General features: G+C 43.1%; 1 protein-coding gene across 1 annotated transcript in view; it reads left to right on the top strand.

Moving 5' to 3' along the window:
* Positions 1-26,057, top strand: part of DENND1A (DENN domain containing 1A) — a 189,429-nt gene that overhangs the window by 9,313 nt on the left and 154,059 nt on the right. The window contains 1 exon segment of the mRNA XM_087914391.1: positions 2,028-2,092. Within this exon segment, the coding sequence (XP_087770517.1) occupies positions 2,028-2,092 (65 nt within the window).

Genomic DNA, 26,057 nt, shown 5'->3' with positions numbered 1-26,057 from the left:
AAGAGCAACTAAAATAATTAAAGGCCTGGAGACCAAAACATCTGAAGAATAGTTGCAGGAACCGGGCATGGCTAGTCGAGAGAAAAGAAGGTTTAGTGGGCCCATGATAGCAGGATTTCAGTATTTTTGAGGGGCTGCCACAAAGAGGAGGGGGTCAACTTATTTTCCAAGAGGGTGAGACAAGTAACAATGGATGGAAACTAATTAGAGAGAGAATTGAGGAGAACTTCCTAACAGTGAGGACAATTACCGTATTTCCCCATGTATAAGCACCCTTTGTATAAGCCCCCCCAATTTTTGGACTGTGAAGTTTTGAAAAAAATATTTTATTAGAGAAACAAGTTATGAAGAAAGAAAATTTACAAAGAAACAAAATTCAGCGTCTAGATCTACAACTTGGTCATGGCGCCGGTGCGGCGACGCTAGCAATCTACGCATCGGAATGAGAGTAGGAGCGAAGCATTCAGGCGATGCCTAGCGTATGCATTTCTATCGCATACTCGCACTGTAATCGTACCTGCTTTGTATATGCTACCCCTACTTTTTGGGCTTGAAAATTTTGGAAAAAAGGGGTGGCTTATACATGGGGAAATACGGTAACCGGTGGGACTGCTTGCCACCAGAAGTTGTAGCTGCTTCATCACTGGAGGTTTTAAAGAAGAGATTTGACAGCCATTTGTCCTAAATGGTATAGGATCTCCCGCTTGAGCAGGGGGTTGGACTAGAAGACCTCCAAGGTCCCTTCCAGCTCTGTTCTGACTCTGATTCCGTGCCCCACTAGTGAACGTTGAGAGCCGCTGCGATCCTCCACACGCAACCCATTTTTATCTGTCTTCGGCAGCAGGCTGGGAAAATACTATTAAAGCACCTGCATTTAGCTAAAATGAAAACAGGACTCGTGCACTGTGGGCCCGTTTTTAGAACTACTCCAGCAGGTGTTGAAAAGCTGCCTTGGTTTAATTATAGCTACTGTTAAATAATGTGTTGCAATAATTAATCGTCAACTCTTGGGCTTAGGAGGGAAGGCGGGGGGGCGGATTGGGACGGGGGAACGTGCCTGCAACACCAGCAGACAGAGTTTTGCTTGTATCTGCTTCTAGACTCTGACTGTTTGCAAGGGCTTTATTTATTTTTTTCCAGTTGGACTTGCGGGGCCTTCCAGAAAAAAATTGCCCTCCCCGAAGGATAAATCTTCAACAGCCGGGTGTCATTCTCCGCTCAAAATTGCACGAACTAATTCAGCTTTTTTCGAGGGCGCTTTCCAGCTTTAATTTAGTGCCTCCTGGGGGTGAACTTAGTTTCTGGGGGCTGTACTGAATCTTGTAAACCATTGTTTTAAATCTACTGCCCTCCCTTCCGTCTCCCCAAATAGACAGGTTTGACTTGATGGTGGTCACCATTGACAGATTCCTGGCAATTTTGAGAATTTACTATCCTGAGGCAGGGCCTGGACTCGGGCATCTCTCAGCCTTAGATTTCAAAGTGCTTTATCAAACTTCTTCTGCTGATTGAGAGAGAGAGAGAGAGAGAGCATAGGACCCTAATGTGTTGTCCGATTCTAAAATATTTACTGGAAAGTAAACTGGAAGGAAAGGAAGGAAGAAAAGGAGGAAGGAAGGAAAGGAAGGGAGGGAGGGAAGAAGGAGGGTCTCAACTGGGCTCACCAGGGAGTGAGGAAAGGGACGGAAAGAGCGAACGGAAGGAAGATGGTGGTTGGTTGGTTGGTTAGTTGGTTGGTTGAAGCTCAGAGACCTGGTACTGGGGTTGATCTTATGAATTTGAAGAGACAAAGACCGGAATCTTAAAGATCACCCAGGATCCCCCTTGCCCAAAGAAAAGAGAGGCAAAACTCTCACCAGCTTTTGCCACGATGCTCAGCCGTGCTGGACAGCTCCTGTTCGGAGAAGGCAGGAGTGCCTCTCAGGGCCCTTCATTTAAACCCATTTCTCTTTCCATTTGCATGATTTTAAGAGACCCCCTTATCTCGACGAACCTTCCTGAAACAGCCCTCTTTCCTTCTCTTTCAGGCAAAACCCGGAGACCACCTTTGAAGTCTACGTGGAAGTCACCTGTCCTTCGGTGGCGGGCACAGGTAAATTCCCTCAGCTGGACTATTTCTAAGGGGTTTTGCTCAGAAGGTCTCCAGAGGGGCCCTTTCACCAGAACATGGGAATGAATGCATCGTGCCTGATTTTACAATATCCTTTCGTCATTAAGCGAATCACGGCACTGGTTAAGTGAATCCAGTGCTTTTTAAGCGGAATTCCCATCGGCTTTGTCAAAAGCTCCCTCTCAACTCATAAAATATTTCTATGGTCCTTTTAGAGTTGCCAACAGAAAGGGAGGGGGGGAGCAGTGTGGCAGCTTGCAAACCGAAAGTGCATTCCGTAAATGTTTTCAAAGATAATAACTAGGTGACCGAAATTTCTACCGCGCAAAATTCTAATTGGAGAACATGGATTGATGGCTCTGGGCTAGGGAGGTGTCCCATTGGAGAATATGAATTAGGATATACCCAGGGAGCGGGGGAAAACCAGGGTCAAGGGTGACAATGAATGATGTGTCTCAGAGTCGGCTACATCTCTGGCAATGCAGACCTTTTAACTCACAATAAATCCTTTTGAAGTTTTGGGAGTTTGTGTCATGCCCTGTCGGAATCTGACTCACAGGGGGTAGCCGAACAGGTGACAGGGAGTGGGAGTGTGGGTCTGTTGGCTGTGGTAGAAACTGGGGAAGGGCAAAGTCTGGCTGGGCAGAGCAGGGAAGAGGTAGAGCAAGGGAGAGGGAATTTGGAGGAAGGCCCAGGCCCACCCCCTCTTCATCCAGGGCACACAGAGAGAAACAGAGAAGGGAGTAACGTGAGTTGCATGGCTTTCGGGGGGAGGAAAGGGCCCTGATTCCCTTCCTTAGCTGCAGCTGGGAACACAGTGTTTAAAAAGGGAAACTGCGCGGAGCAAGTTGTTGGGAGCAAATGTGAATTTATCTGGTATCATCATGGCTTAGCTATATTCCTGGTATCTTGTCAACTGTGTGAGTTTTGCTGTGCTTTCAAGTCTGCAATTCCTTCTCCTGCCCTGTCAAGTTAATTACTTCAGCTTGGTTTGTTGGATTTTAAGTTACAGTTTGTATGTACCTTGTTTTGGACTAAATTTTCCGCAGTCAAAAGCTGTTTTCTGGGAGAACGTTTCTCCAGCTGAAGGTAACCTGGACATTGGGGGCAAAGTTGGAGATCATAAAGGGACTCTTATTGCTTATTTGACTGGTTGTAAGTGCGAGGACCAGACGTCAGTCACTTTTCCCAGCCCCCCATCGTAACTTTGAATGGTCGTAGGTTTAGGGACTGTGCCTCCCCAAATAAAAACCAGGTAGCAATTGAGCACTGCAGCAGATCTGCCTCTGGTTTTCTGGGCAACAGGATGTTTTTGCAAGATTACATGATTATGAGATGGTAAGAAGTAATCCATTCAGGCCTGTTGTTTCTTTTCTTTTTTATATATAAATATTTTTATTGTTTTGTATCACACATTCCATTTCTATATTGAACGGTGCATTTTCTAGGTGTCCAAAGTGTTAAAATATAAACATCCTCACCATCATTATAATCATGTACATACAAACATATATAAGATTAGTATCAATCGTTATTAGAAAGTATACTATCTCCATATTGACGTCAGTTCTATAACCATCAAAACATTTATTAGTCCATTTTTCTTTCCTATGTCCATATTTCCACATAAATCCACTTATGTAACCTCTGGCTCTATCTATGAACCATTTGCAGTAAAGTTTCCATCTTATAAAACAGTGGTGGCTAACCTTTTTGGGCTCCTGTGCCAAAAATTGTGGGCGTGCTTGCAAGCTTGCACTTGCGTGCCAGCACCCAGAAGGCAATGCGTGCCCCCTAAGCATGCACACGCAATACCCACCCACCCACCACCACCACCTCCTTACCTGCACTGTGCCTCACAGCTGATTTTTGGCTGGTTTGAGGCCTTTTTCAGCCTCCCAGAGGCTTTAGGGAGGCTTCTGCAGGCTTTGCAGGCCAAAAACTAGGCCCGTTTCATCACTTCAGGTATTTCCGGGAAAACAGGAAGTGACGAAATGGGCCTAGTTTTTGGCCTGAAGAAGCTTGTAGAAGCCTTCCTCAAGCCTCTGAGAGGCCGAAAAAGGCCTCAAACCGGTCGAAAATTATCTGTGAGGCACGCACATGCGCAGTGAAGTAAGTTTGCCTGCAACTTGCGTGCCGGCACGAATGGCTCTGCGTGCCAATTGTGGCACGCATGCCATAGGTTCGCCATCACGGTTATAAAATATTCCGAATCTTCTTTTTCTTCAATTTTTAGAGTTCACCTATCCCTTTCTGCACCTTCCCTGCTCTTTCTAAGGCCCCGAGGACAACGTTGTGTGTGTGTGTGTGTGTGTGTTTCAAACATTGTACATGTTCCATTTGTCTCTCTTTTTCACACACACACCCAAAAAAGAACCCTTCGACCTTGTTAGCTTTGATATTCTGCAGCCCGGAATAAAATCCTGTCTCTTAAGAAAGAGATTCATCGTTATAGATAAAGGGTGGAGGTAACCTGGTGGAAAAAAACAGCCGTGGGAACAATGGGCCTTCGTGGCTGGGTCTTCTTCGGCCGCCCTCCCCTTTCTAATGGCTTGCTCCGTTTCTCTGAAATAAATCTGCCCCCCTCCCTATATCATGGGCCAGAAGTGAGCCCCTGTCTGAATCCACCGATCTCGGAGACGCTCGCCGAAGGGCCAGCCTTGTTAGCGGGTAAAGTGATGCCTAATTTAAAAATAAAATAAGATAAAAGTCCATTTGTTAGTCTAAAGCAACTGATCAAAACAAGTCACCAAAGCTGGGAATGTTTGAAAGAGGGGGAAAAAAAGAGCTCTCAAAAAACTGGCTGGGATTTTGTGTGTGTGTGTGTGTGCGTGTGCACTCCTCCTGCATAAGGGGAGCTTTTGTGTGAGGGTTGTGTGTTAGGGGTGCGTTTGCCCACAGAGGCTTGCAAAAAAAAGACACCAGGATGATGTCAGAAAGCAGGATTGGGTCTCCGGTGTCGCCTGTCCTTTTTATCTTTTCCCTTTTCGTGTGTGTGTGTGAGAGAGTCGCTACACAAAACTCTCTCCCGCGTGGAGGAGGCTTCAAGGAGTAGCACTGAAATGGCTCAGTGCAGGTAAAACCTCCCTTTCATATATATATTTTTTTTCCTCCCCTCTTTAAAACACACAAAAATCTGCACACAGCTCAAGTGAGAAAGTATTTCTAAAGCGGAGGAATAAAGGGCTCCCTTTTCCCCCCCTCTCTTCTTTGACAAATGTTCCCCAGGATTAATAAAAGGAATGGCGTACAACCACAGCCCGGTTTTGCAACAAAGGCATTTAAAAGAGCTGGCAGCCCGGAGTCTCTTCTGCTAACATAACACTGGGATGAATGAAGAGAGGAATCTTCCCCCAGGAAATTGATTAACTCCGAGGGAGTTTATCCTTGTTTGAGAGAATGGGCCCATTTGCATTTGAACTGGCCCTTAGTCTAACTCTCTAAGCCATAATCTGGGCTCCCGCTAGAATAATGGGTATAGACTTGGTTTAACGAAGAACTGCCTACTGCAGCTTTTGACCTCTCCCTAATAGCATCTTCCTTACCTTGGCGTAGATCGCAAGAGTTCTGCCTTTAAAAGCTAACAGAGCTGAGGAATAAAGGTGGTAGGGCTTACGCAAGAGCAGACAGATTTGGGGGGGTTAGGGAAAAAATGGGAGCAACTCTGTTCCTGTCTCTGGTTCTGGCGCAGATAACGAACAGTCTCAAACAAGCGCCTCTTTCTCCTGTCTTGGCCACTTTTTTTTACAGAGGCACCATTGAGAGCTTTTTTAAACAAACTGCATCCCTTTCTGGTTCGGTGGCCGCAGTGCCTCGGATAGAAAGTCCCTACAGAGAGTGCTAAGGACAGCGGAGAAGATTATAGGAAGCTGGTATTCCGTTATTCAGGATACTGCTTATAAGTGCTATGTGCTTAGACCTCAAAGCATTGTTAGAGACCCTGTAGCAGTTCCCTATGGCATCTATCTGGTAATCTTTCAAGATTTGTTTTTCTCACCATGTACAACTGAATTAGACTGTGTTGTTTCTCTTTGTCATAATATATGTGGGTATATGCATAATTGTCTGTCTGTCTGTCTGTCTATCTATCTATCTATCTATCTATCTATCTATCTATCTATCATCTATCTATCTGTCTATCTATCTGTCATCTATCTATCATATCTATCTATCTATCTATCTATAATCTATCTATATCATCTATCATCTACCTACCTACCTACCTACCTACCATCTATCTATCTAGATATCTAGATCTCTCCCTCCCTCCCCCCTCTCTCTTTATCTATCATCTATCTATCTACCTACCTACCTACCTACCTACCTCTCTCTCTCTCTCTCTCTATCTATCTATCTATCTTGTCAATGTAGTGTAAAATAGGAGGTGGTGACCCTTTAAGAGCTGTATGCAGCAAGATTTCATTTTAATGTATGTCAACCAGTGCCCATCTGAAAAGTTTCAACCTCGTGTTTCTTGGGAGTAACATGAAATTGAAGATTCACCTTTGAGAGTGGTTGAAGATAGAAGTGTAGAGTTGTTGCATGACATTCCTAAACTGTGGAATTTGACAGCTAAAGAGTGTTGGCTTTGTTGGGCTTAGGGGATCGGTGGCTTTCTTGATTTTCTAAAACTTTTCTGATCACTTGGCCATCTTCCCATGTTGGGTCACCACCAGTCTGGAGTCTGAAGCTTTGAGTATCTCAAAGTTTGGTCCTCTTAGACTCTCCAAGCTTTGAGTATCTCAAAGTTTGGTCCTCTTAGACTCTCCAAGCTTTGAGTATCTCAAAGTTTGGTCCTCTTAGACTCTCAAAGCTTTGGGTATCTCAAAGTTTGGTCTTCTTAAACCTGGAGAGCCTTGATAAAACTGGATGGTATTTAAGAGATGCTTTTCAATGGACCTCAGCGCCCTTATAAAAACACAATCAACCAGGGACTGAATCCAATGTATCCTATTAAAAAAATTAAAAGCATTTGGCTTCTACTACCAGGTACCTGGAAATCAGAGGGAGAAAATTTGGGGGCAAAGCGGGGCTTGAAATACTGATGGGGAGACTTTATTTACGTGCTGTTTCTAAAATCCACAATGGCGAGTTTCTTGGTGCAGTTTGGCATAGTAACTGGGTTAAAAAAAAAAATTCCCAGGCATGGTTAATCCCAAAGAGGAAATCTCTCTGTAGAAGCCGTCTTGGTCACAAGACTTTGCAAAAGGGGCCGGAGGGTTGTTGGGGAGGGAATCCCTTTTATTGGTTTTTATATTTTTAACAGAGTTTGACATCTTCATCAAGTTCACAGCAGGCCAGCTTTGTTTGCTAAAGGTTGTACGAGACTTCTCTTCCATTGTTTCAATAACACAGTAATCGGCCTTTCTTTCTTTCTTTCTTTCTTTCTTTCTTTCTTTCTTTCTTTCTTTCTTCCTTCCTTCCTTCCTTTCTTTCTCTCTCCCTCTTTCTTTCTCCCATTCTCTTTCTTTTTCTCTCTTTCTTTCTCCCATTCTCTCTCTTTCTCTCTCCCTCTTTTTCTTTCTCTCCCCCTCTTTTTCTCTTTCTTTCTTTCTTTCTTTCTTTCTTTCTTTCTTTCTTTCTTTCTTTCTTTCTCCCATTCCCTCCCTCTTTTTCTTTCTTTTTCTCTTTCACCTTCTCCCTTTCTCTCTCTTTCTCTTTCTCTCTCTTTCTTCCATTCACTCTTTTCCTTTCTTCCTCATTCTCCCTTTCTCTTTTTCTTCTCTCTCTCTTTTTCTTTTCTTTCTTTTCTTTCTCTCTTTCTTTCTTTCTTTCTCCCATTCTCTCTCTTTCTCTCTCCCTCTTTTTCTTTCTCTCTCTCTCTTTTTCTCTCTCTCTCCCATTCTCTCCCTCTTTTTCTTTTTCTTTCTTTTTCTCTTTTTCCTTCTCCCTTTCTTTCTCTCTCTCTCTTTCTCTCTCTTTCTTCCATTCACTCTCTTTTCCTTTCTTCCTCATTCTCCCTTTCTTTCTTTCTTTCTTTCTTTCTTTCTTTCTTTCTTTCTTTCTTTCTTTCTTTCTTTCTTTCTTTCTTTCTTTCTTTCTTTCTTTCTTTCTTTCTTTCTTTCTCTTCCACCCACAATATGGCCATTGTTCGGGGTCGAATCATTGTGGCTGCTTTTAGCCCAAGGAGAGCCAGAGTCTTTAGTCGTGAACAGATTTCTTCTTAGTGTGAAAAGAGACTAATCCATGTAAATACGGAGCTGAAATAAAGCTTTACAGGGAAAGGGGAGAGGCCGCTAAGCGGGAGGTTACAGGTCAGCAATTTAACCTTTGACCTAACAAATAAAAAGCATAAAAAGTTCCTGAATTGGTTGACAAAGGCTGCGGATCTGTCAGTTTTTTTCTTTTCAGAATGGAGACGGGCTGGAAATCGCCCGGACAATGCCACCTTGGCTGAAATTTCTCTCCTAAGCTTGAAAAACTCCTCAGTCGGGGAAGAAATATTTCTTTTAATGATGTTTTGTAAAAAGTTTTTTCCCCTCTCAACTCCTGCCCTTGCCCCTTTTTGTGGTCTTTCAAAGTGCTTCCCCGCCCCCCCACGCAAATAAAATAGGTTTGAATCTGTAAACAAAATCACCCCAGATATTCCTGAGCATTCGGGGAAACACACTTTGCAGCGTAAGTGGGTTTGTGAAGTTTTGGGAGTTGCATTGAAATAACCGGGGTCTGTCTGTCTCCCTCCACTCACCTGTTCCCTCTCCACCTTTTGAATAGTTGGCGGGTGGTGTGGCTTTTAGCCCACCCTTAAAAAAAATAAAGGTTTAATGTAAGAAGTGTGGTTTTAAACTCTGCTCTTTCCCTTCACAACATTTGCAAACAGTTCCCCCCACCCCACTCCGCGGTTGGTGTTTTATTTTGTTCAACAGGTAATCTTGTTAATGAGCGTTAATATATTTTTTTTAACGTTTTTGCTTTAAGCTTAATGCACGGTAGTTGCGGTTCCTGTGTATCTCACCATACTGAAATCTTGAGACTGGGGCAAGAACTTTAATTAGGGAGTCATTAAGATGAACAGGGAACTACTAATGATTTTAAAAGGAGATTTCCCATAGAGTAATGACGACCATTAAGCTGTTCGTTCTGTGCAGCCACCGTCGATAGAGATGTCCAAGGTTTGGGACTAGGGCTTCTTGGCCACAGGGACAGCTGGGTGGGTTTTTCTTCTCCTGGAGTTTTGTAAGCTCAAGTGGAAGCTGCAAAATGCTTGGGGTGCTAGTTATTCACACAAAGGGCCTTTTTTTGTGTGTGTGATGGGATGTTAAGGTCTGGAACTCACGCAGTGAATACAGTTTGCGTAAAATACACAGCTTCTAGCTTTGGCGAATGGTGGAAAAGTTAACTGAAGCAGAATATTAGGGATTATGTTTCCTTTTAATCCTGTAGTAATCTACTTCAGCCTTCTCTCTCTCTCTCTCTCTTGTTCTTTTTTCTTTCTTTCTCCCATTCTCTCTTTTCTCTTTCTCTTTCTTCTTTCTTTCTCCCTTTCTTTCTCCCATTCTTTCCTCTTTCTTTCTTCCTTTTTTTCCCTTTCTTTCTTTCTTTCTTCTTTCTTTCTCTTTTTTCTTTTTCCCTTTCTTTCTCTCTCTCTCTTTCTTTTTTCTTTCTTTTTCTTTCTTCCTTTCTCCCATTCTCTCTCTTCTCTTTCTTTCTTTCTTTCTTTCTTTCTTTCTTTCTTTCTTTCTTTCTTTCTTTCTTTCTTTCTCCTTTTCTTTCTCCCATTCTCTGTCTCTTTTTCTTTCCTTCTCTCTTTCTGTTTTCTTTCTCTTTCTGTTTCTTTTTTCCCCCATCATCTCTCTTCTATTTCTTTCTTTCTTTCTTTCTCTTTCTTTCTTTCTTTCTTTCTTTCTTTCTTTCTTTCTTTTTCTCCCTTTCTTTTTCTTTCTTTCTCATTCTCCTTCTCTTTTTCCCATTCTCTTTCTCCCCCCACCACCCTGGAAAGAGAGAGAGAGAGAGAGAGAAGGAGAGGGAGAGAGAGGAAGGCCAAGAGAGCCCTCTTTGTGGCTCATAGACCATTTTATCCAAACAGAGATCTCATATTCATGAAACAACATACTAAGGGTTACATGTTCCCTTATAATCCTAATCTACTTCACACTGCACTTTTTTTCTCTTTCTTCCTTTGTCTATTTCTCTCTCTCTCTGTGTATGTGTGTGCATGTGTACAGTGTGTAGAAAGAGAGAGATTGTTTTAATATGGCCAAAAAACCCCTCTTTGTAGCCCATAGACCATTTTATCCAAACAGAGATCTCATATTAGTTGACTCTCAACTTAAATATCGCCCTGAAATTCAGGCCAATGATTCAGGCTCGTTTAAAGGCAGCAGATGACCATCTGGTGTAGAGATATTTCGAAAGACCCTGAGAAGTATAAATGCAGATTCCCTGCTGGTTGAGCCGATGTAGATCTTCGCAAAGGAGTTCCATCAGAGCCCACCTTGACCAGCGCATGAGTTGAGTTGGTGTCATTTTATAAATAAAACTGCCAAGATGGCTGCAGTTGGCATAGGATTCCGGTGAGTCCAAATTTGGCACCTTTTCATGGAGGGAAACGGGGATGGTGGTACAACAGGTCTCCCATGGACAAGTCAAACGGGAGAATTTGACATCTTTTAAAAGAAATATATCTTGCTCTTGTTTATTTCAGCTTTTTAAAAAGTTAATGACCTCATTGCAGCTTCTCTGTAATTACCGGGTTTAAACTTCTGCGCATTTCCCCCCGTTTAAACAGCCTTTGTTAAAAAAAAAAAACCCACCAAAAGAAAATTAATGAGTAGAGAAAAAAAAAAAGACATGAAAGAGACTTTTCTTCTGATTGCTGTGTTAGAACTCTTGCCTGAAAAATAGGTTATATTTCTTCTGTTTGCCGTGGAATCCTCATTAACTTTACATTTTAATGATGTCCAGGAAAAAAAAATTCTATTATATAGCTCATAGCTTAAAGGGAAGCTTAGAGGACACCTTTTAATTGAATTATAAATAATGGTAGGCTATAGTTTTTTGTTTTTTTTTAAATGCCTAAATGCTACCCTCTGGAAAAAAAAAAAAATCCCCGTACTATTATTTTCTTTCAACTTCCATCCTAGTTTTAGCATAATTATAATATCATGTGTGTCCTTTTTGTTCCGCAATGATATCCCCCCCATTTATCTTCCTCCCTTGCTTGCTAAGTCAGGTTTTTAATTTGTGGTGGCAGAGGCTAATCATAACACACACACACACACACACCGCCTAAATTTTAATTTCCATTCTCTTAATCGCAAAATAAAGACCCTGGTGCTGCTGAAATGGAACAGGCTTGGTGGCAGAGGTGGGTATTCCGCAGGTTCTGACCAGTTCTGGAGAACCGGTAGCGGAAACTGTGAGTCGTTCAAAGAACCGGCCAATCCGGCCTCTGACTGGCCCCGCCAACCCCGTCTCTTCTCTGTCTCCCATTGAATCCCAGCTGAGCGGCTGGGTCTCCTTTGGTTGCCCTGCACAGGAGAATGGGGCTCGCTCTATCTAATCTATCTATCTATCTATCTATCTATCTATCTATCTATCTATCTATCTATCTATCTCTATTTCTATCTATCTATCTATCTCTATTTCTATCTATCTCTCTATCTATCTATCTATCTATCTCTATTTCTATCTATCTATCTATCTATCTATCTATCTATCTATCTATCTATCTATCTATCTATCTATCTATCTATCTATCTATCTATCTCTATTTCTGTCTATCTATCTATCTATCTATCTATCTATCTCTCTATCTATCTATCTATCTAATCTAATCTATCTAATATCTATCTATCTATCTATCTATCTATCCCTGACTATCTATCTTTATCTATCTATCTATCTATCTTTCTATCTATCTATCTATCTATCTTAATCTATCTAATCTCTCTATCTTATCTCTCTATCTATCTATCTATCTATCTATCTATCTATCTATCTATCTTCTCTTCTTGTGTGTGTCTTTCTCTAATCTATCTAATCTATATCTATCTATCTATCTATCTATCTATCTATCTATCTATCTATCCATCCATCCATCCATCCATCCATCCATCCATCCATCTATCTATCTATCTGAATAGAGTCCAAGCAGGAGAACCTATCCCCATTCCAGATAAGTGCCTGCCCAGTCTCTTCTTTAATTTTTATTTTTAATAATTTTATTGAGTTAAAAAACATTGAACGTGGTGGTCTTCTCTGACGTACATTTCTTTCAAAGTATTTGACATTTAGAAAGGTACAAAAGATATATACATTGATATACAGTACATACACACACACACACACACACACACACACACACACACACACAAGCGTTGTACTTTTAAAGTTCTTTTTCATTATACCTCAGGTGTGAGGTCCCTCACCTCTTCCCTATTTCACCTTAAATTCCTGTTTCAATTTTGTGAACTCCCTTTCATGTCCCTGCAATAATAAAATTTATTCCATACTTTTTAGTATTCAGATTTATCTTATTCCCAGTCTCTTCTTGAAAACCTCCAGTGATGGAGCACGTACAACTTCCGGAGGCAACTTCCATTGGTCTGGGATTCGAGAATAACACAGTCAGGAGAGATCTTGGAGGTCTTCTAGTCCAACCTCGTGCTCAGGCAGGAGATTCTCTGCCGGGGGTGTCAACTCGATTTCATGGAGGTCCGCCTCAAGATTGTGTTTGATCTTGGGAGACCAGGGTGTGTGTGGGTGTGGCCAGCTCGACATCATGCGTTTTTTGGCCTCCCAGAGGCTTGAGGAAGGCTTCTGCAGGCTTTGCGGGCTGAAAACTAGGCCCGTATCACCACTTCTGGCATTTCCGGGAAAACAGGAAGTGACAGAACGGGCCTAGTTTTCAGCCAGCAAAGCCTGCAGAAGCCTTCCTCAAGCCTCCGGGGAGGCCGAAAAAGGCCTCAAACTGGCTGAAAATCATCTGTGAGGCGTGCGCACGCCCAGTGAGGTAAGTTTGCCTGCAGCTCACATGCTGGCACGATGGCTCTGCGTGCCACCTGATAGGTTCTCCATCACGGCTATAGGTTCTCCTGCTCGAGCAGGGAGTTGGACTAGAAGACCTCCGAGGTCCCTTCCAGCTCTTATTAAAAAAAAACGCAAGCTTCCTTCCTTCGCTCCTTCCTCCTCCCGCCCGGTTGGCAACCGGGCTGTTTTGATGGCCCCTTCTCCCTTCTTCCCCCGCTTTATTCAACTCCTGCCCTCCTTTCTTTCTTTTTTTTATCCCATCCCCTGCTTTCTCTTCCCCACGGTGAACTTCTAATTATCGAAGGCAAGTGCCTTCGCGCATTCCACTTTGCTGTGCTACGAGGGGATATAATGCCATGATAATGGCCAGGTCTTCTTGAAAAGAGATGGGACCCACGGAGAATGTCTGGTTCTCTATTCTTCCTGGACATGTAGTTGGTCATCACCATCTTCGTAAAAGGAAGGTACTTCTCAAGAGACACATCAACCAAGTCCATCTCATCTTCCATCTAATTATGGGTTAATGACTGTGGATAAAGAAACATTCCTCGTGTTTGTGTCTCTGGGATTCTTCCTCCCCTCCTCCTGGTGTGTTCAATGTTATCTTGTTATTTTCCCTTTATTTCTGAAGCTTTGTCTTGCATAATAGGAAAGACATTTGTGTGAGGGTCTCTTTTTCCTCCCCCCCCACATTCACTCCCCCCCGCCGCTTCCCCCGAATTTCCACATTAAAAGAAGTTACTCTAGAGACAAACCACAGTTAGGAGCTATTTATGTCCCTGACTATTGATTTTTAATTAATGTTGCCTAGGCTGATGCATATTGGCAAAATTGCTAACAGCTTGTGGCATTTTTAAAAAAAAATTAGCGTCTTTTTTTGAGTATTTTGACAGCGTCATTCAGATCTCGTGATAAAGTACCTCCGTCAGGTTAAATGTGTTAAAACATTGAACTGAAAAGAAGGGGATGGAATGCAGTGAAGGCTGCTTGGAAACCATGATTCGCTGTCAAAGTATTTAAACAGTTTAGTGTTTTGGTTTCCTAGCTTCTGAAATCCCTTGCTAATTAATCCAGTTAATTCTTTGTGGGCCTCGTTGCTTTAGCTTCTATCATTTTAAAACTCACTCTGGGAAATCTGGAATTTTTAAGCAATTATTTGTCTGTGTGTACGCCTGATTCAAATGCCCCTTGAAGTGTTTGCTTTCCATAAAGAACCGAGTGTAGTTTTTTTAAAAATTTGATAATATCCTCACCTCGAGGGTTGTGGAATCGTCACACAGCTCTCGCCTCGCAATCAGGAGGCGGTGAGTTCGATCCTAAGCAGAGGCTAATATTTGGAATAGAGTCTCCTGTTCGAGCAGGGGGGTTGGACTAAATGACCTCCAAAGTCCTTTCCAATTCTGTTGTTCTATGTTCTAAGGTGAAAACGCCTTTCTGGTTCATAGGCAGTCTTGGAGGGGGGCTGAACTGGCAAAATGGAGTCTTAACCTTAGATGAGGGTCCCCAACTCCCGAGTCATGGCTGTCAACCCTGAAGCTGGCCTGATCGAAGCCATTGGGTCCACTTCAATGTTGCCACACTGGAGCTGAGGGTTGGGGTGGTGGTGGTGGGATTTGAGATAGAGCAAGGGTCTTCAAACTTGGTAAGTTTAAGACTTGCTCAGAGTATTGCAGCATAAATTCAGCGCCAGAAAAATAAGCACAGATGGCTGAGGCTTCATTTAACTTCTTTATAAACATCTAAAGTGCATTTTACAATACCAGTTGTAGATTTCTCCAACGTGGAGCAAACTCGGACAGAAGCAGGCATGTTACAGGTTCAGAGCAGAACAGCAGCAACTCAGGAGCTCAGAAAGAGACTTCAGTTTCTCATCAGTTCAGCAGGCAAGCAAGACACACAGCAGAGTGCGTTTCGTTTTCAATAGACAGACTCAGAACTTAACGTAGCTGCAGAGCTTAATATAGAGCCACGCCTCAGCTACTTCTAGTTTCAGTTTCCAAACAGCCTTGCATTGGCTGACCTTGTTACCACGCTTTATCCCAGTTCGCGAATATACTCTGATAGACTTCAACTCCCAGAATCCCTGAGCTAACACAACTAGAGGAGGAATTCTAGGACTTGAAGTCTACCCGTCTTACAAGCTGCCAAGTTTGAAGACTCCGGAGATATTGGGAATTTTGTAGCCAAAACAAAATACTTTCTCTTGAGAACCAAGGACATTCTCACACCTGGCCGAAGAAGAAGGCGAAGGAATGCCACCTGGTTTTCGGAGTGCGCGGTGATTGGACCATGGGACTGATTGTTTTGAGAAGGTTGAAAATCCTTTACTTTTAATACGGTGACAATTGTGGGAGTTTTCCAGAGACAGTTTTTCTGGAATTGTGATAATTCCAATGACAGTCATCTTTGAAGAATTCAATTGCCTCGGAGCCTTGCTTGCAACGGATTTATTCCTTGGAACCAGTGGGTGGTGTTCAAATTTTGTTACTACCAGTTCTGTGAGTGTGGCTTGGTGGGCGTGGCAGGGGAAGGTTACTGCAAAATTCCCCTTCCCTCCCCACCCCACGAACCTGCCTTCCAGCTCCGTTCTCCTGGGCAGGGCAACCAAAGGAGACCCAGCCGATCAGCTGGGACTCAATGGGAGGCAGACGAGAGATGGGGTTGGTGGGGCCAGTCAAAGGTGGGATTGGCTGGTTCTCTGAACTACTCAAAATCCACTACCGGTTCCTCAAAACCGGTCAGCTTGGTACCCTGACATCCATTTTTAACAGGAGTATGAATGGATTTCCAAAAGATTGCAACTACAGGAACTAGAAGCACCACTCGGGCGACCCCGAGGACACAGACAAACCTCCAAGTGGCCTCAACAACCCTCTCAAAAAAGGATGCAAATGACCAGCTGTCTGCAAGGAGGATCAATCCTTCCATTTCTCAGAGCTGAAGAAGCTCCTTGGATGAGAAGCGAAACCTCTTCGAGGACAAACCCAGAAAGTCCAGTTGCCTCTTGAAAAAGCACCTGTGGGGGCAAACCCTGATCTGGAGGACTGAGAATCTCGAAGTCAAAACCTATTTTGGGCAGCGGAAATGGAGACCTTCGGTTTCCTGCTGAGTTCCTCTCTCTCCCCACCGTCAATCCCTACCCCGAGTGTGATTATGTTCTGGCGAATGAACGCCTCTCCTTGTGTCCCATCGCTTTGCTGGGTTTGGTAAACGCTCTCCACCCCAATGGGCTTTGTGCTCCGAAACCAGGACCGCGTTTCCACCAATTTGGCTCCTTCCGAGCTCCTTCCCTTCCAGGCCCATTAATGAGCCTCTCAAAGGACAGGCTGGGTCGTCCAGAACAAACTTTTGGGGCACCCCACTGTTCTCCCCCTTCTCTCTCTCTCTCTCTCTGCTGAGAAAATGGGACATTGATTCACTTCCTTTGTGTCCGCATCTCTGCTGATCCAAGCAGAGAACTCTCTCTCTCTCTCTCTTTTGTCAACTTCTCTTCTTTTTTCTCTACACTTCCAAACATCCATCCACCCCTCCTTCTCCTCTTAGCTTTCCTGAGAGTCCTGGAATAAAACAGCTCTCCAAGGGTCATTCCGGAAATTTAAGGGGTGGCCCCCACTCCCCTGAACCCTGTGCTTGTTGGCAAGTTAGAAGTTTCCCCCCTATTTTCAGAGACCCCCCCCCTTTTCTGTTCCTCGCAAGGCCGTTCAGGTTTGAGGGGGGCTGTTTTCCAGGCTGAGTTCACAGGCAGTCCAACACAGTGACCGGTTGCCGGAACTGGGCCTGGCTAGTCTAGGGAAGAGAAGGACCAGGGGAGACAGGAGAGCAGTCTTCCAATATTGGAGGGGCTGCTCCAGAGAGGAGGAAGGGGGTCAAGCTATTTTCCAAGGCAAACAAAGGTCAGATAAGGAATAATGGATGGAAACTGATCAAGGAGAGATTCAACCTGGAAATAAGGAGGAATTTCCTGAAAGTGAGAAAAATCCACCAATGGAACAGAAGTTGCCTTCAGAAGTTGTGGGAACTTCATCCCTGGAAGCTTTCAAGAAGAGACTGGACTCCTATCTGCCAGAAATTGGTATAGGGTCTCCTGCTTGGAAGGGGGGGTTGGACTAGATGACCTACAAGGTCCCTTCCAACTCTGGTATTCTATATTCAATGGAACAGAAGTTGCCTTCAGACGTTGTGGGAGCTTCATCCCTGGTGGCTTTCAAGAAGAGACTGGGCTGCCCTCTGTCAGAAATTGGTGTAGGGTCTCCTGCTTGGGCAGGGGGTTGGACTAGATGACCTTCCAACTCTGTTGGAAAATCTGACCCATCCACACGGGCCTAAAAAACCTGTAGTGCGTGAAAATATTAAAAGTCCCCGGCTGTCCAGCTTAATGCGGTAAAGAATTAAGGACTGCAGTCTCTGTATGCCCACCCAAACTAAAATTTTTGACTTTGCTTTGTTTACATTGGAAGAGAGAGAGAGAGAAAGAGAGAGAGAGAGAGAGAGAGAGAGAGAGAGAGGGAGGGAGTGGGAAAGAGAGGGAGGGAGACAGAAAGATTCATTTATCTAGCTGATCTTTTAAAGGTATTCTGGGACCAGGGATTAAATATAAAAGTGAATAGTTGCAGTGGGGGGAACCTATACTTCTTTTTTTTTCTTTAGTGTTAAAACTTGTATTAATTTAGAATTTATAAAAAGAATGTGTAATGGAAAGGGAATATGACAGACTACAGAACCAACTAAATTAATAAGTCATGTCGACTATTAAAAGCAAGGAGAGACATTGGCAACCTATTATTATTATTATTATTATTATTATTATTATTATTATTATTATTATTATTATTCAAACACATATTGTTTATCTTTATTTTTAAAATAAATATTAAAGGGTTATATTTGAAATAATTGAAAGGAAACAAAAAGATGTTTCGATTGAGATTAATGAAAGAGGCCAGAATTAATGTGCTTGTTTCTCTCCTTACGGAAAATTTGGAATGGAAAAGGTAATAATAGAATTAATTCATATGCATATATGAATGTATAATTGCTGTCATATTTGTATGTAAAGGTGATGACCCGGAAATATGTTGTCCACTAAAAAGAGATTTTTGTTTTTATGTGAAAACCTGAATAAAATTTGTTTTTTTAAAAAAAGTGAATAGTTGCAATCTTGACCAGTCAAAACTTCCCGGCATTAATTCTGTATCTTTTTCCTATTTTGATTTCTAGGACTTTGTGTCTTTTTTTCCCTGTATAATTTACAGATAAATAATCTGACATTAAGAAAATAAAAGTATCAAAGATGAATATCTTTTGCTACTTTTGTCTACTTTATATCAAGTTGCAGATTTTATGGGCATTTGGGTATATTTAACATATCTTCGAAATTCCTGGTTGAGGCTGCGTTTTTGTGTTTGTTTTGAAAATAGGAGTTCTTTTTAAAATTCAGCTTTTTCCCACATTCTGCTACTGCTGGTCAAAATAGGGATGCTTCTGTTTGCCTTTTTAACACAAATTTTCTTTCATTTGAGCTTCTGAAAACCTTATGGCAGCCACCCGGTGCTTCTTATTTGTAGCAGAGTTCACAGTTGAAAAAGTGTATGCCAGAGGCCTATATTATGAAAACATGTATGCCGTAATGGTGTTGGCATTGCATAAATGCTTACAGGATTAACAAAAAAAAAAAAAAACAGAAAAGGAGTGAATGTGAAAATGAATACAAACCCAGGAAGATGGAAAAACAGATTAAACGGATTAAAAGTGACTTTGATGGATTTGCTACCAAAAAATGGGCTCATCTTGAGCTAGTTTTCATTACCAAACCGGTTAACATCATCAGTGCTAGAAGGGAACGGGGTTTGCTTTGTCTCTCTCCCTTCTTCCCTTGATGATGTTACCTAGTTGGGTCTTGAAATGTCTGCAAGAAAACAACCAAGTTCAGAGAGCACCAGAGACCCCATAGTCGTCATCTTCCTCCTCCTCCTAAATAGCGCTACTGATGTCATTTAGTTAGGTCATGAAATGTCTGCAAAACAACAAGCTAAGGGACCACTAAGGACCCCACAGTCACCCTCCTACCCTCCTCCTCATTCTCTGCAAACCTCATCCCCTCCTTGCACTGATGGTGTTACTTAGTTGTGTCATGAAATGCCTGCAAAAAACCACCAAGTTTCAAAGAGCACCAAAGATCCCCCTCTTCCTCCTCCTCCTCCCATCTAGCACTGATGATGTCATTTAGCTGGGTCATGAAATGTCTGCAAACTAAGAAACCACTAAGGGCCCTACCACCATCATTTTCCTCCTCCTCTTCTTCCCTCCTCCTCTTCCTCCTCTCTGCAGACTTCCTCCTCTCCTAGCACTGATGGTGTTACCTAGTTGGCTCCAGAAATGGCTGCAAAGGACCTCCCCACTCCAGTTTAACCAATATTCTTTCCCATCGTGAGAATAGCCGGCTGAAGTAGAGCAGGATCGGCTAAGAGATGGAGATTTCCTTCGGAGGAGGGAATCGAAAAGAAAGCAAAACACCCTGAGCATTAACAAGCTTTCCGCTGGGCCACTAATTGGAAGAAGTGAGAGGTTGTCTGTAGTGGAGGGGCAGGAAAAGATCTGGCCGCTTTCCCCATTTCTCGGTGCCAGCTTTCCCCTGCCCCGTGGATCAAGGCCCTGTTGTGGCTCTCCGTGAGCGCAACCACACAGGATCTTCTATTCACTTCCAGTTGTTCCAAATAGGCCAGTTGTGTTGTCATGGACGATGTGGGGTTCCACTCTACAGCATTGCCCTAGTAAACCTCTGGCAAGAGGCGGGTGGAAGATCGGATCACTCTGGAGAGCTTCAGATCTCCCATCTAGCCCTTCCTCGCGTGACCGCCTTCCTCTCAACTTGCAAGGGTGAGGAAGATTCAATCGAGTCTTCTACTCTAAAGAGCGGGATAAAATTGGGTCTGTGGGAATGGACTTGAGGAGGAGGGCTGGGCAGGAAGCCGCCCCCCCCCCCATGTTCTGCAGCGGAAGAAACGGAGTCAAAAACTGCACAGCTAACAACTCCCTGCGAACCGCTTTGTGAGTTAGTTACCGTATTTTCCCGAAAATAAGGCCCTGTCTTATAATTTTTTTTTTACCCACCCAAAAAAGGCGCCAGGTCTTATTTTCAGGGGATGCTATCCACTGACTAACCTCACTTGCACACGTCGCCCCTGGCCTCTTTGCAAGGGTGAGGAAGATTCAATCGAGTCTTCTACTCTAAAGAGCGGGATAAAATTGGGTCTGTGGGAATGGGCCTGTCAGAGGCCTTCAGGAACTTCTTCTGCAGCCGATAAGAGAACTCTGGATCGATCCAGAGCTTTGTTCTCAGAGCTACAGAGGCCTTCCGGAAAGCCTGGCTGGCTGCAGAAAAAAAAAAAAGGGCCGGCGAGGCAGGTGTTTGGTGTCTGTGAGGCCTGGCTACACCTGTCCAAAGGTTAGTAGTAGGGCAGCTCCAGTCCATCCCCATCCTAGCTTCAGTTTTACCCGTGCACTCTGGAGTGGGTGGGTTCGTAACGAGGGATTATTTGTGGGGTAGGGCTTATATTGGGTGCATGGGTAAAAAATCAAGCTAGGACTTACTTTCTGTGTAGGTTGTATTTTCTAGGAAACCAAGTAGTTAGAGAGCAGAACAAACACCACGACCTGGAGGGTGACCCATGCTGCATTTGGGGAGAGGGAAAGAGATTGGGGGGTTTGGGGGTCACCCTTTGAAGACAGGGAGAAGACCTCAGGTTATATGACACGCTGGGGTTTGCCTAACGGATTAGGTGGGTAAAAAGGTGAAAACAGATGAGAAACTCTTGGTGTGGTGTTTTTTCTTCTTCTTTTTAATCTGGCACAAATCCGAAGGACTAAACAAGCTTTTTATTCTCAGTTATTTGTATGCCTAGATCTTGCCTCGGGTAAAATTGGGCTCTGGGATTCAAAGGCAGCTTTCCAAAGTGGGTGGAGGGAAAAAACAAAAAAACATGCTTTCCTTCCTATGACTTAGTCTATAAATACCAGTCCAGTTTTTTTTTAAAAAAAAACAAAAAATCAAAAAACGGTGGGCCTGTGAATGACAGGTGAGTGAAAGGAAGCAGAACGGCTTTTCTTCCAACTCGCCGTATTTTGGTATTCAAGGGACGTTGAAAGGCTTGGGGAAAAGAGCATCTCTAATGCAGAACAGATTCCCACCCTGTCAGCTGGAAAATTAAATCAAGGTCCAGCATGGGATTAAACTCAGACTCATGGAGAAAAGGCCCAGGGTGTCTTAAAAAGCATGAAATTGCAGAACAAGATTTTTTTTTATTTTTTTATTTTTAAAAAAAGGGAGCCCCGCTTTCAGGTCTTTGTTATAAGAGACATCCTTCCTTTCGGGGGTCTTTAATGAAGTTCTCCATTAACAAATATCTTAATTTGGCTTTGAGTTGAAAACTCAGTGGGGACAGGCAATCTATAATGAACCGGCTTAGCTCAAATGCCTTTTGTCAAACGCTATCTCTGGCTCCTTTTGAGATGGAATAAGTAAGGGGCTTATTTTTGTTTTCCAAGTTGGATAAATTTTGTTGAGCAACGTACAGTCCCTTCCAAATAGGGGTCCATGAAATGTCTAAGCACTCAAGACTTTTGAGGAGAGGGTGTGATTTAGAGAGCAGCAGATCAAATCTACTGAGGTGATCTGTAGAAAAAGTCATGAAGAAGGATCAAGGATCTGCCAGGGTAATTTGCAAAGTCCGTAACTTTTTATACAAAAGGTTTTTTGTTTTGGTTTTTTGTTTTTGGACTTGCCCAGAATCGGTTCTTCCTTATCTCCTGTTTTAAGTCTTGCAAGATCTCGACTTGGAAATAATCTGGGGAAATGTTTTGGACTACTTTTTGTATCGTTGTGGATGTGCCTTAGCGGTGTTGTCCACTTGCCGCCCCATGCAAATTTCAAAACCCCAGGGGTGGAGAATGAAGCTTTGCTTTCTTAATTAGAATTTGAATTACATGCTAGGAAAATAAAAGAGGCTAATCACAAAAAGATGGCATTTTGGCTTGGCCAAATAAGTCTACTCTATATCCTCTCCTCTCCTATCCCTAATTCCACTCCACTCCACTTCACTTCATTTCATCTCCTTTGTTCTGTATTCTATATTCTACATTCTATTGTATTCCGTATTCCATTCCGTTCTGTTCTATTCGTTATTTGTAATTTCTATTTTCTATCCTGTTCTGTTCAGTTCTTTTATTTTCTTTCCTATTTCTCTGTTCCGTTCCATTCTGTTCCGCTCCATTCCAATTTCTTTTTCTGTTCTGTTCTATTCCCTGCTCTGTATCCTAATTTAATTCTATCCCACCCCATCCATTCAAAAACAGATTTGTACCCAACTATAATCTCTTGAAAGAAATTATACGATCAGCTTGGGCAGAAACTGATAGTACAATTATCAGGGAGTCTAAAAACCACTCTTTTGACAATGGCTTATCTGTTAATGGCCTCCAGCCAAGCAAAGTCGTGACTAATGTTGCTTCAATTCTATTAAAATATTAGCATGGAAACATTTTTTTGGGGTGGGGCGGGGGCATAATACAGGGACAATTTGCTTCCCCTTCCCCTCAGAGAGTGTCGTTTTGGATTTTCCTCTCGAGTCTGAGGATGGATGTTTATTGGGATGAAGACTGTTTTTTTTTCCTGTTTTACAGCATAAGGAAAGGAAGGCTTTAATAGGAGCATAAATCGTGTTTAAAAGGAAGCTGGCTTTCTTAACCAATTTATGCCTTTTTTTATTGGTGCCCCCACTCTGATTGCAGCTCTCTTTTTTTTTTTACTTTTTCTTCAGCGGTTCCTAAATGTCATGATTTCCAAGGCCATTCGCTTTGCTTTTTCAGTTCCTCAGGTGGTCAGCTCATTGCAAACAGCTTTGTTTCTGTCAGTGTTGAGCATCTGGAAACATGGCACATCTGGGGGGAAAACATTAGACACCATCTTGGTATTTCTTGGAAAATAGAAATGAAGTGTTGTGGCCCACCAGCAGTGGCAGATTCAGACAGTGAGGAGGTTGGGGAGGAACGTGGGCCAGTCCTGGAGTCTGGGGAAGGCTCGGACGAGGGCTCTGTGTCGGAGGCAGAGATGGGGCCAGGGTCATTTGAGAGTTATCAACTGCCTTTGGAGGCCGAGATCAGTGGGGACGAAGAACAGCTGGAGCCTGTTCCCAGTGTGCGCATGCACAGAGCTGCCAGAAGAAGGGAACAGCTAAGGAACAAGTGTCAACTTGGGAGTAAAGGCACAAGTGGCCGGTGAATGGCCCCTCCCATAGGGAATAAAAAAAGAACAAAGGGGAGTGGGGTTCTGCAGGAGACAATTAGTTCACTAGGGTGCTAAGATCTGTTCCTGCATTCTTGCCAATTATTGTCTGCTACAGTGCGGCATCTGAAAGATATCGGCCTGGCATCTCTCCAAGCCTGATAAAGGTCCGTAATTGTGAAATCTCTTGAAAGACGGTTGGCCGGGACTTTGCTGGAGAGGAATTCACTATAAATTAAATAAAAGGGGTTTTATCGGGACGAGGAGTCGGCTTCGTGCTTTTGGGGATGCCTAAGTCGGAATACGAAGTTTGTTTAGGTTTGTAAATATTTCGTTGTGGAACTGTGGTGGGCCATGTTTGGAAGAGCCTTAAAGAGGGTGGGGAAAAAGTTGAGAGCCATTTTATCACTTACCTGGGCCAATGTTATGATTTTACAGGTAGTCCTTGATGTATGACCATAATCAAGCCTGACATTTCTGTCGTTAAGTGAGGCATTGGCGAATTTTGCCCCATTTGTGACCTTTCTGGTCACCATTGTGAGTCACCGCAGCTGATCAATCAATAACCTGGTCGTTAGGTGAACCGGGCTTCCCCGTTGACTGCGCTGGCCAGACGGAGCGCAAAAGGGGATAACGTGCACCCAGAGACACAGCAACCATCATAAATATGAGTCAGCTGCCAAGCGCCTGAAGTTTGATCACATGATCAAAATTCAACCAAGACTGGGGAGGAGGGAGGGGGTTCGCAACCCTAAATACTATCTCTGCACTCAATTTGGTTTTGTTTATACAGTCACCTTCAAGAAGTGAGAGGAGCCGAATGTCAAGTCATAAACCATTCCCGTTTTACTAGTTGCCATAAAAAAGTGGGGGGGAGGAAGGAAGGACATCTGGAAGAGCCGTGCAGCAGTTTGAAAGTGAAACTACATTCCAACTCTTCTCTTTCAAAGATTGTAACTAAACTACCAGAGCTTTTGCCCAGGAATATATTTAATTGGAGAACGTGATTGATGACACCCGGCCCATGAAGGTGCTCAGTTGGAGAATCTGGTTTGTGACACACCCAGGGGGGAGGGGGGGAAACATGGTCACCGGGGACTGTAAATGACGCAGGCCAGAGTTGGCTTCAACACAGGGCAGTGTCAGAATGTCGCCTCTAATGAATCCTTTGCAGTTTTTTGAAGTTTGGCTCGAGAATCGTGATTTAATAAGGGCGATTGCTGGAATCCTGACAGAATGCTTATCAAGATCATAACTGTGAAAAATGGTCAACGTGACCTTTTTTTTCCAGCACCGTTGTAACTTTGAACTGTTGTAAATCGAAGGCTGCCTGTAACTTAAAGGCACCTGGACAGAAGTGGAAGAAGCCAACTTGGTGTTTCCTTGCGAGCTGGGTTCCTCGCGAGGAGTTGCTGCTTCTTTCTGCATTTTGCAGAACTTTTCTCCTTAAAAAAAGAAAAAAAAGCAATTTGGAAACCATAACCAGGATTTTAGGTGCTGAATCTTCTCTTCTGGCTGTTTTCTGTTTCCCAGAGAAAAGATTGGGAGCGGAAGGCGAGTCTTGACGGATAAAATAAATTTCCCCTTGCAAAAAATGCGATTCCTCCCCCCAACCCCCCCCCCCCACTGCTTCAGAAAATGCTCCCAGACGGTTTCATTCCCGAAGCAGCGAAGCGGATGCAACACAGACCGCTGAAGAGTGTTAAAATTTGTAGAGGCATGCAAGGGGATGCCTGCCAGATGGACCGTTTAAAGGCATTTTTGCAAACGGCAGGATTCCGTATGCCATGCTCCTGCTGCCGGTGGAAATTAGGAGACCGGGAAAGGGGGAAACGGTGCCAGGGCTGGGCTGAACTAAGTTGCAAAGTGGGCTGGATGTTGCAGGGCAGCCTGTGGGTCTTCGTTGGGACCCTTGATTTGATTGGTGGCATCTATCTATCGTTATCTATCTTCTATCATCTGTCTCCATATCTATCTATCTATCTATCTATCTATCTATCTATCTATCTATCTATCTATCTATCTATCTATCTATCTATCTATCTATCATCTATCAATCTATCATCTATCATTATCTATCTTCTATCATCTGTCTCCATATCTATCTATCTAATCAATCAATCTATCTATCTATCTATCTATCTATCTATCAATCTATCATTATCTTCTATCATATCTATCTATCTCTATCTATCATCTATCAATCTATCATCTATCATTATCTTCTATCATCTGTCTCCATATCTATCTATCTATCTATCTATCATCTATCAATCTATTATCATTATCTATCTTCTATCATCTGTCTCTATCTATATCTATCTATCTATCTATCTATCTATCTATCTATCTATCTATCTATCTATCTATCATCTATCATTATCTACCTTCTATCATCTGTCTCCATATCTGTCTGTCTGTCTGTCTGTCTGTCTATCTTCTCTCTCTCTCTCTCTCTCTCTCTCTCACTAATCTCTTATCTACATGTCTCTCTCTCCATCCTCTTATATCTATCTATCTATCTATCTGTCATCTACCTACCTACCTAAAATTATATTGTCTCTTACTTGCTCACAGCCACTCTAGGTGGCTTACAGAAAAGAAAAACACAATGTTGAAGAAATAAAAATACTAAAAAAACAATAACCCCCCTCTAGCGACAACACATACTCAAATATGCCATTTAAAGGGCTCCAT

The sequence above is a fragment of the Pseudonaja textilis genome, chromosome 17 (assembly GCF_049901715.1).
Source record: "Pseudonaja textilis isolate UNSWEBS1 chromosome 17, rPseTex1.2, whole genome shotgun sequence".
In the NCBI taxonomy this organism is placed as follows: Eukaryota; Metazoa; Chordata; class Lepidosauria; order Squamata; family Elapidae; genus Pseudonaja; species Pseudonaja textilis.
Note: the sequence above shows the minus strand (reverse complement) of the source record. Positions and strands in the feature narration are given on the sequence as shown.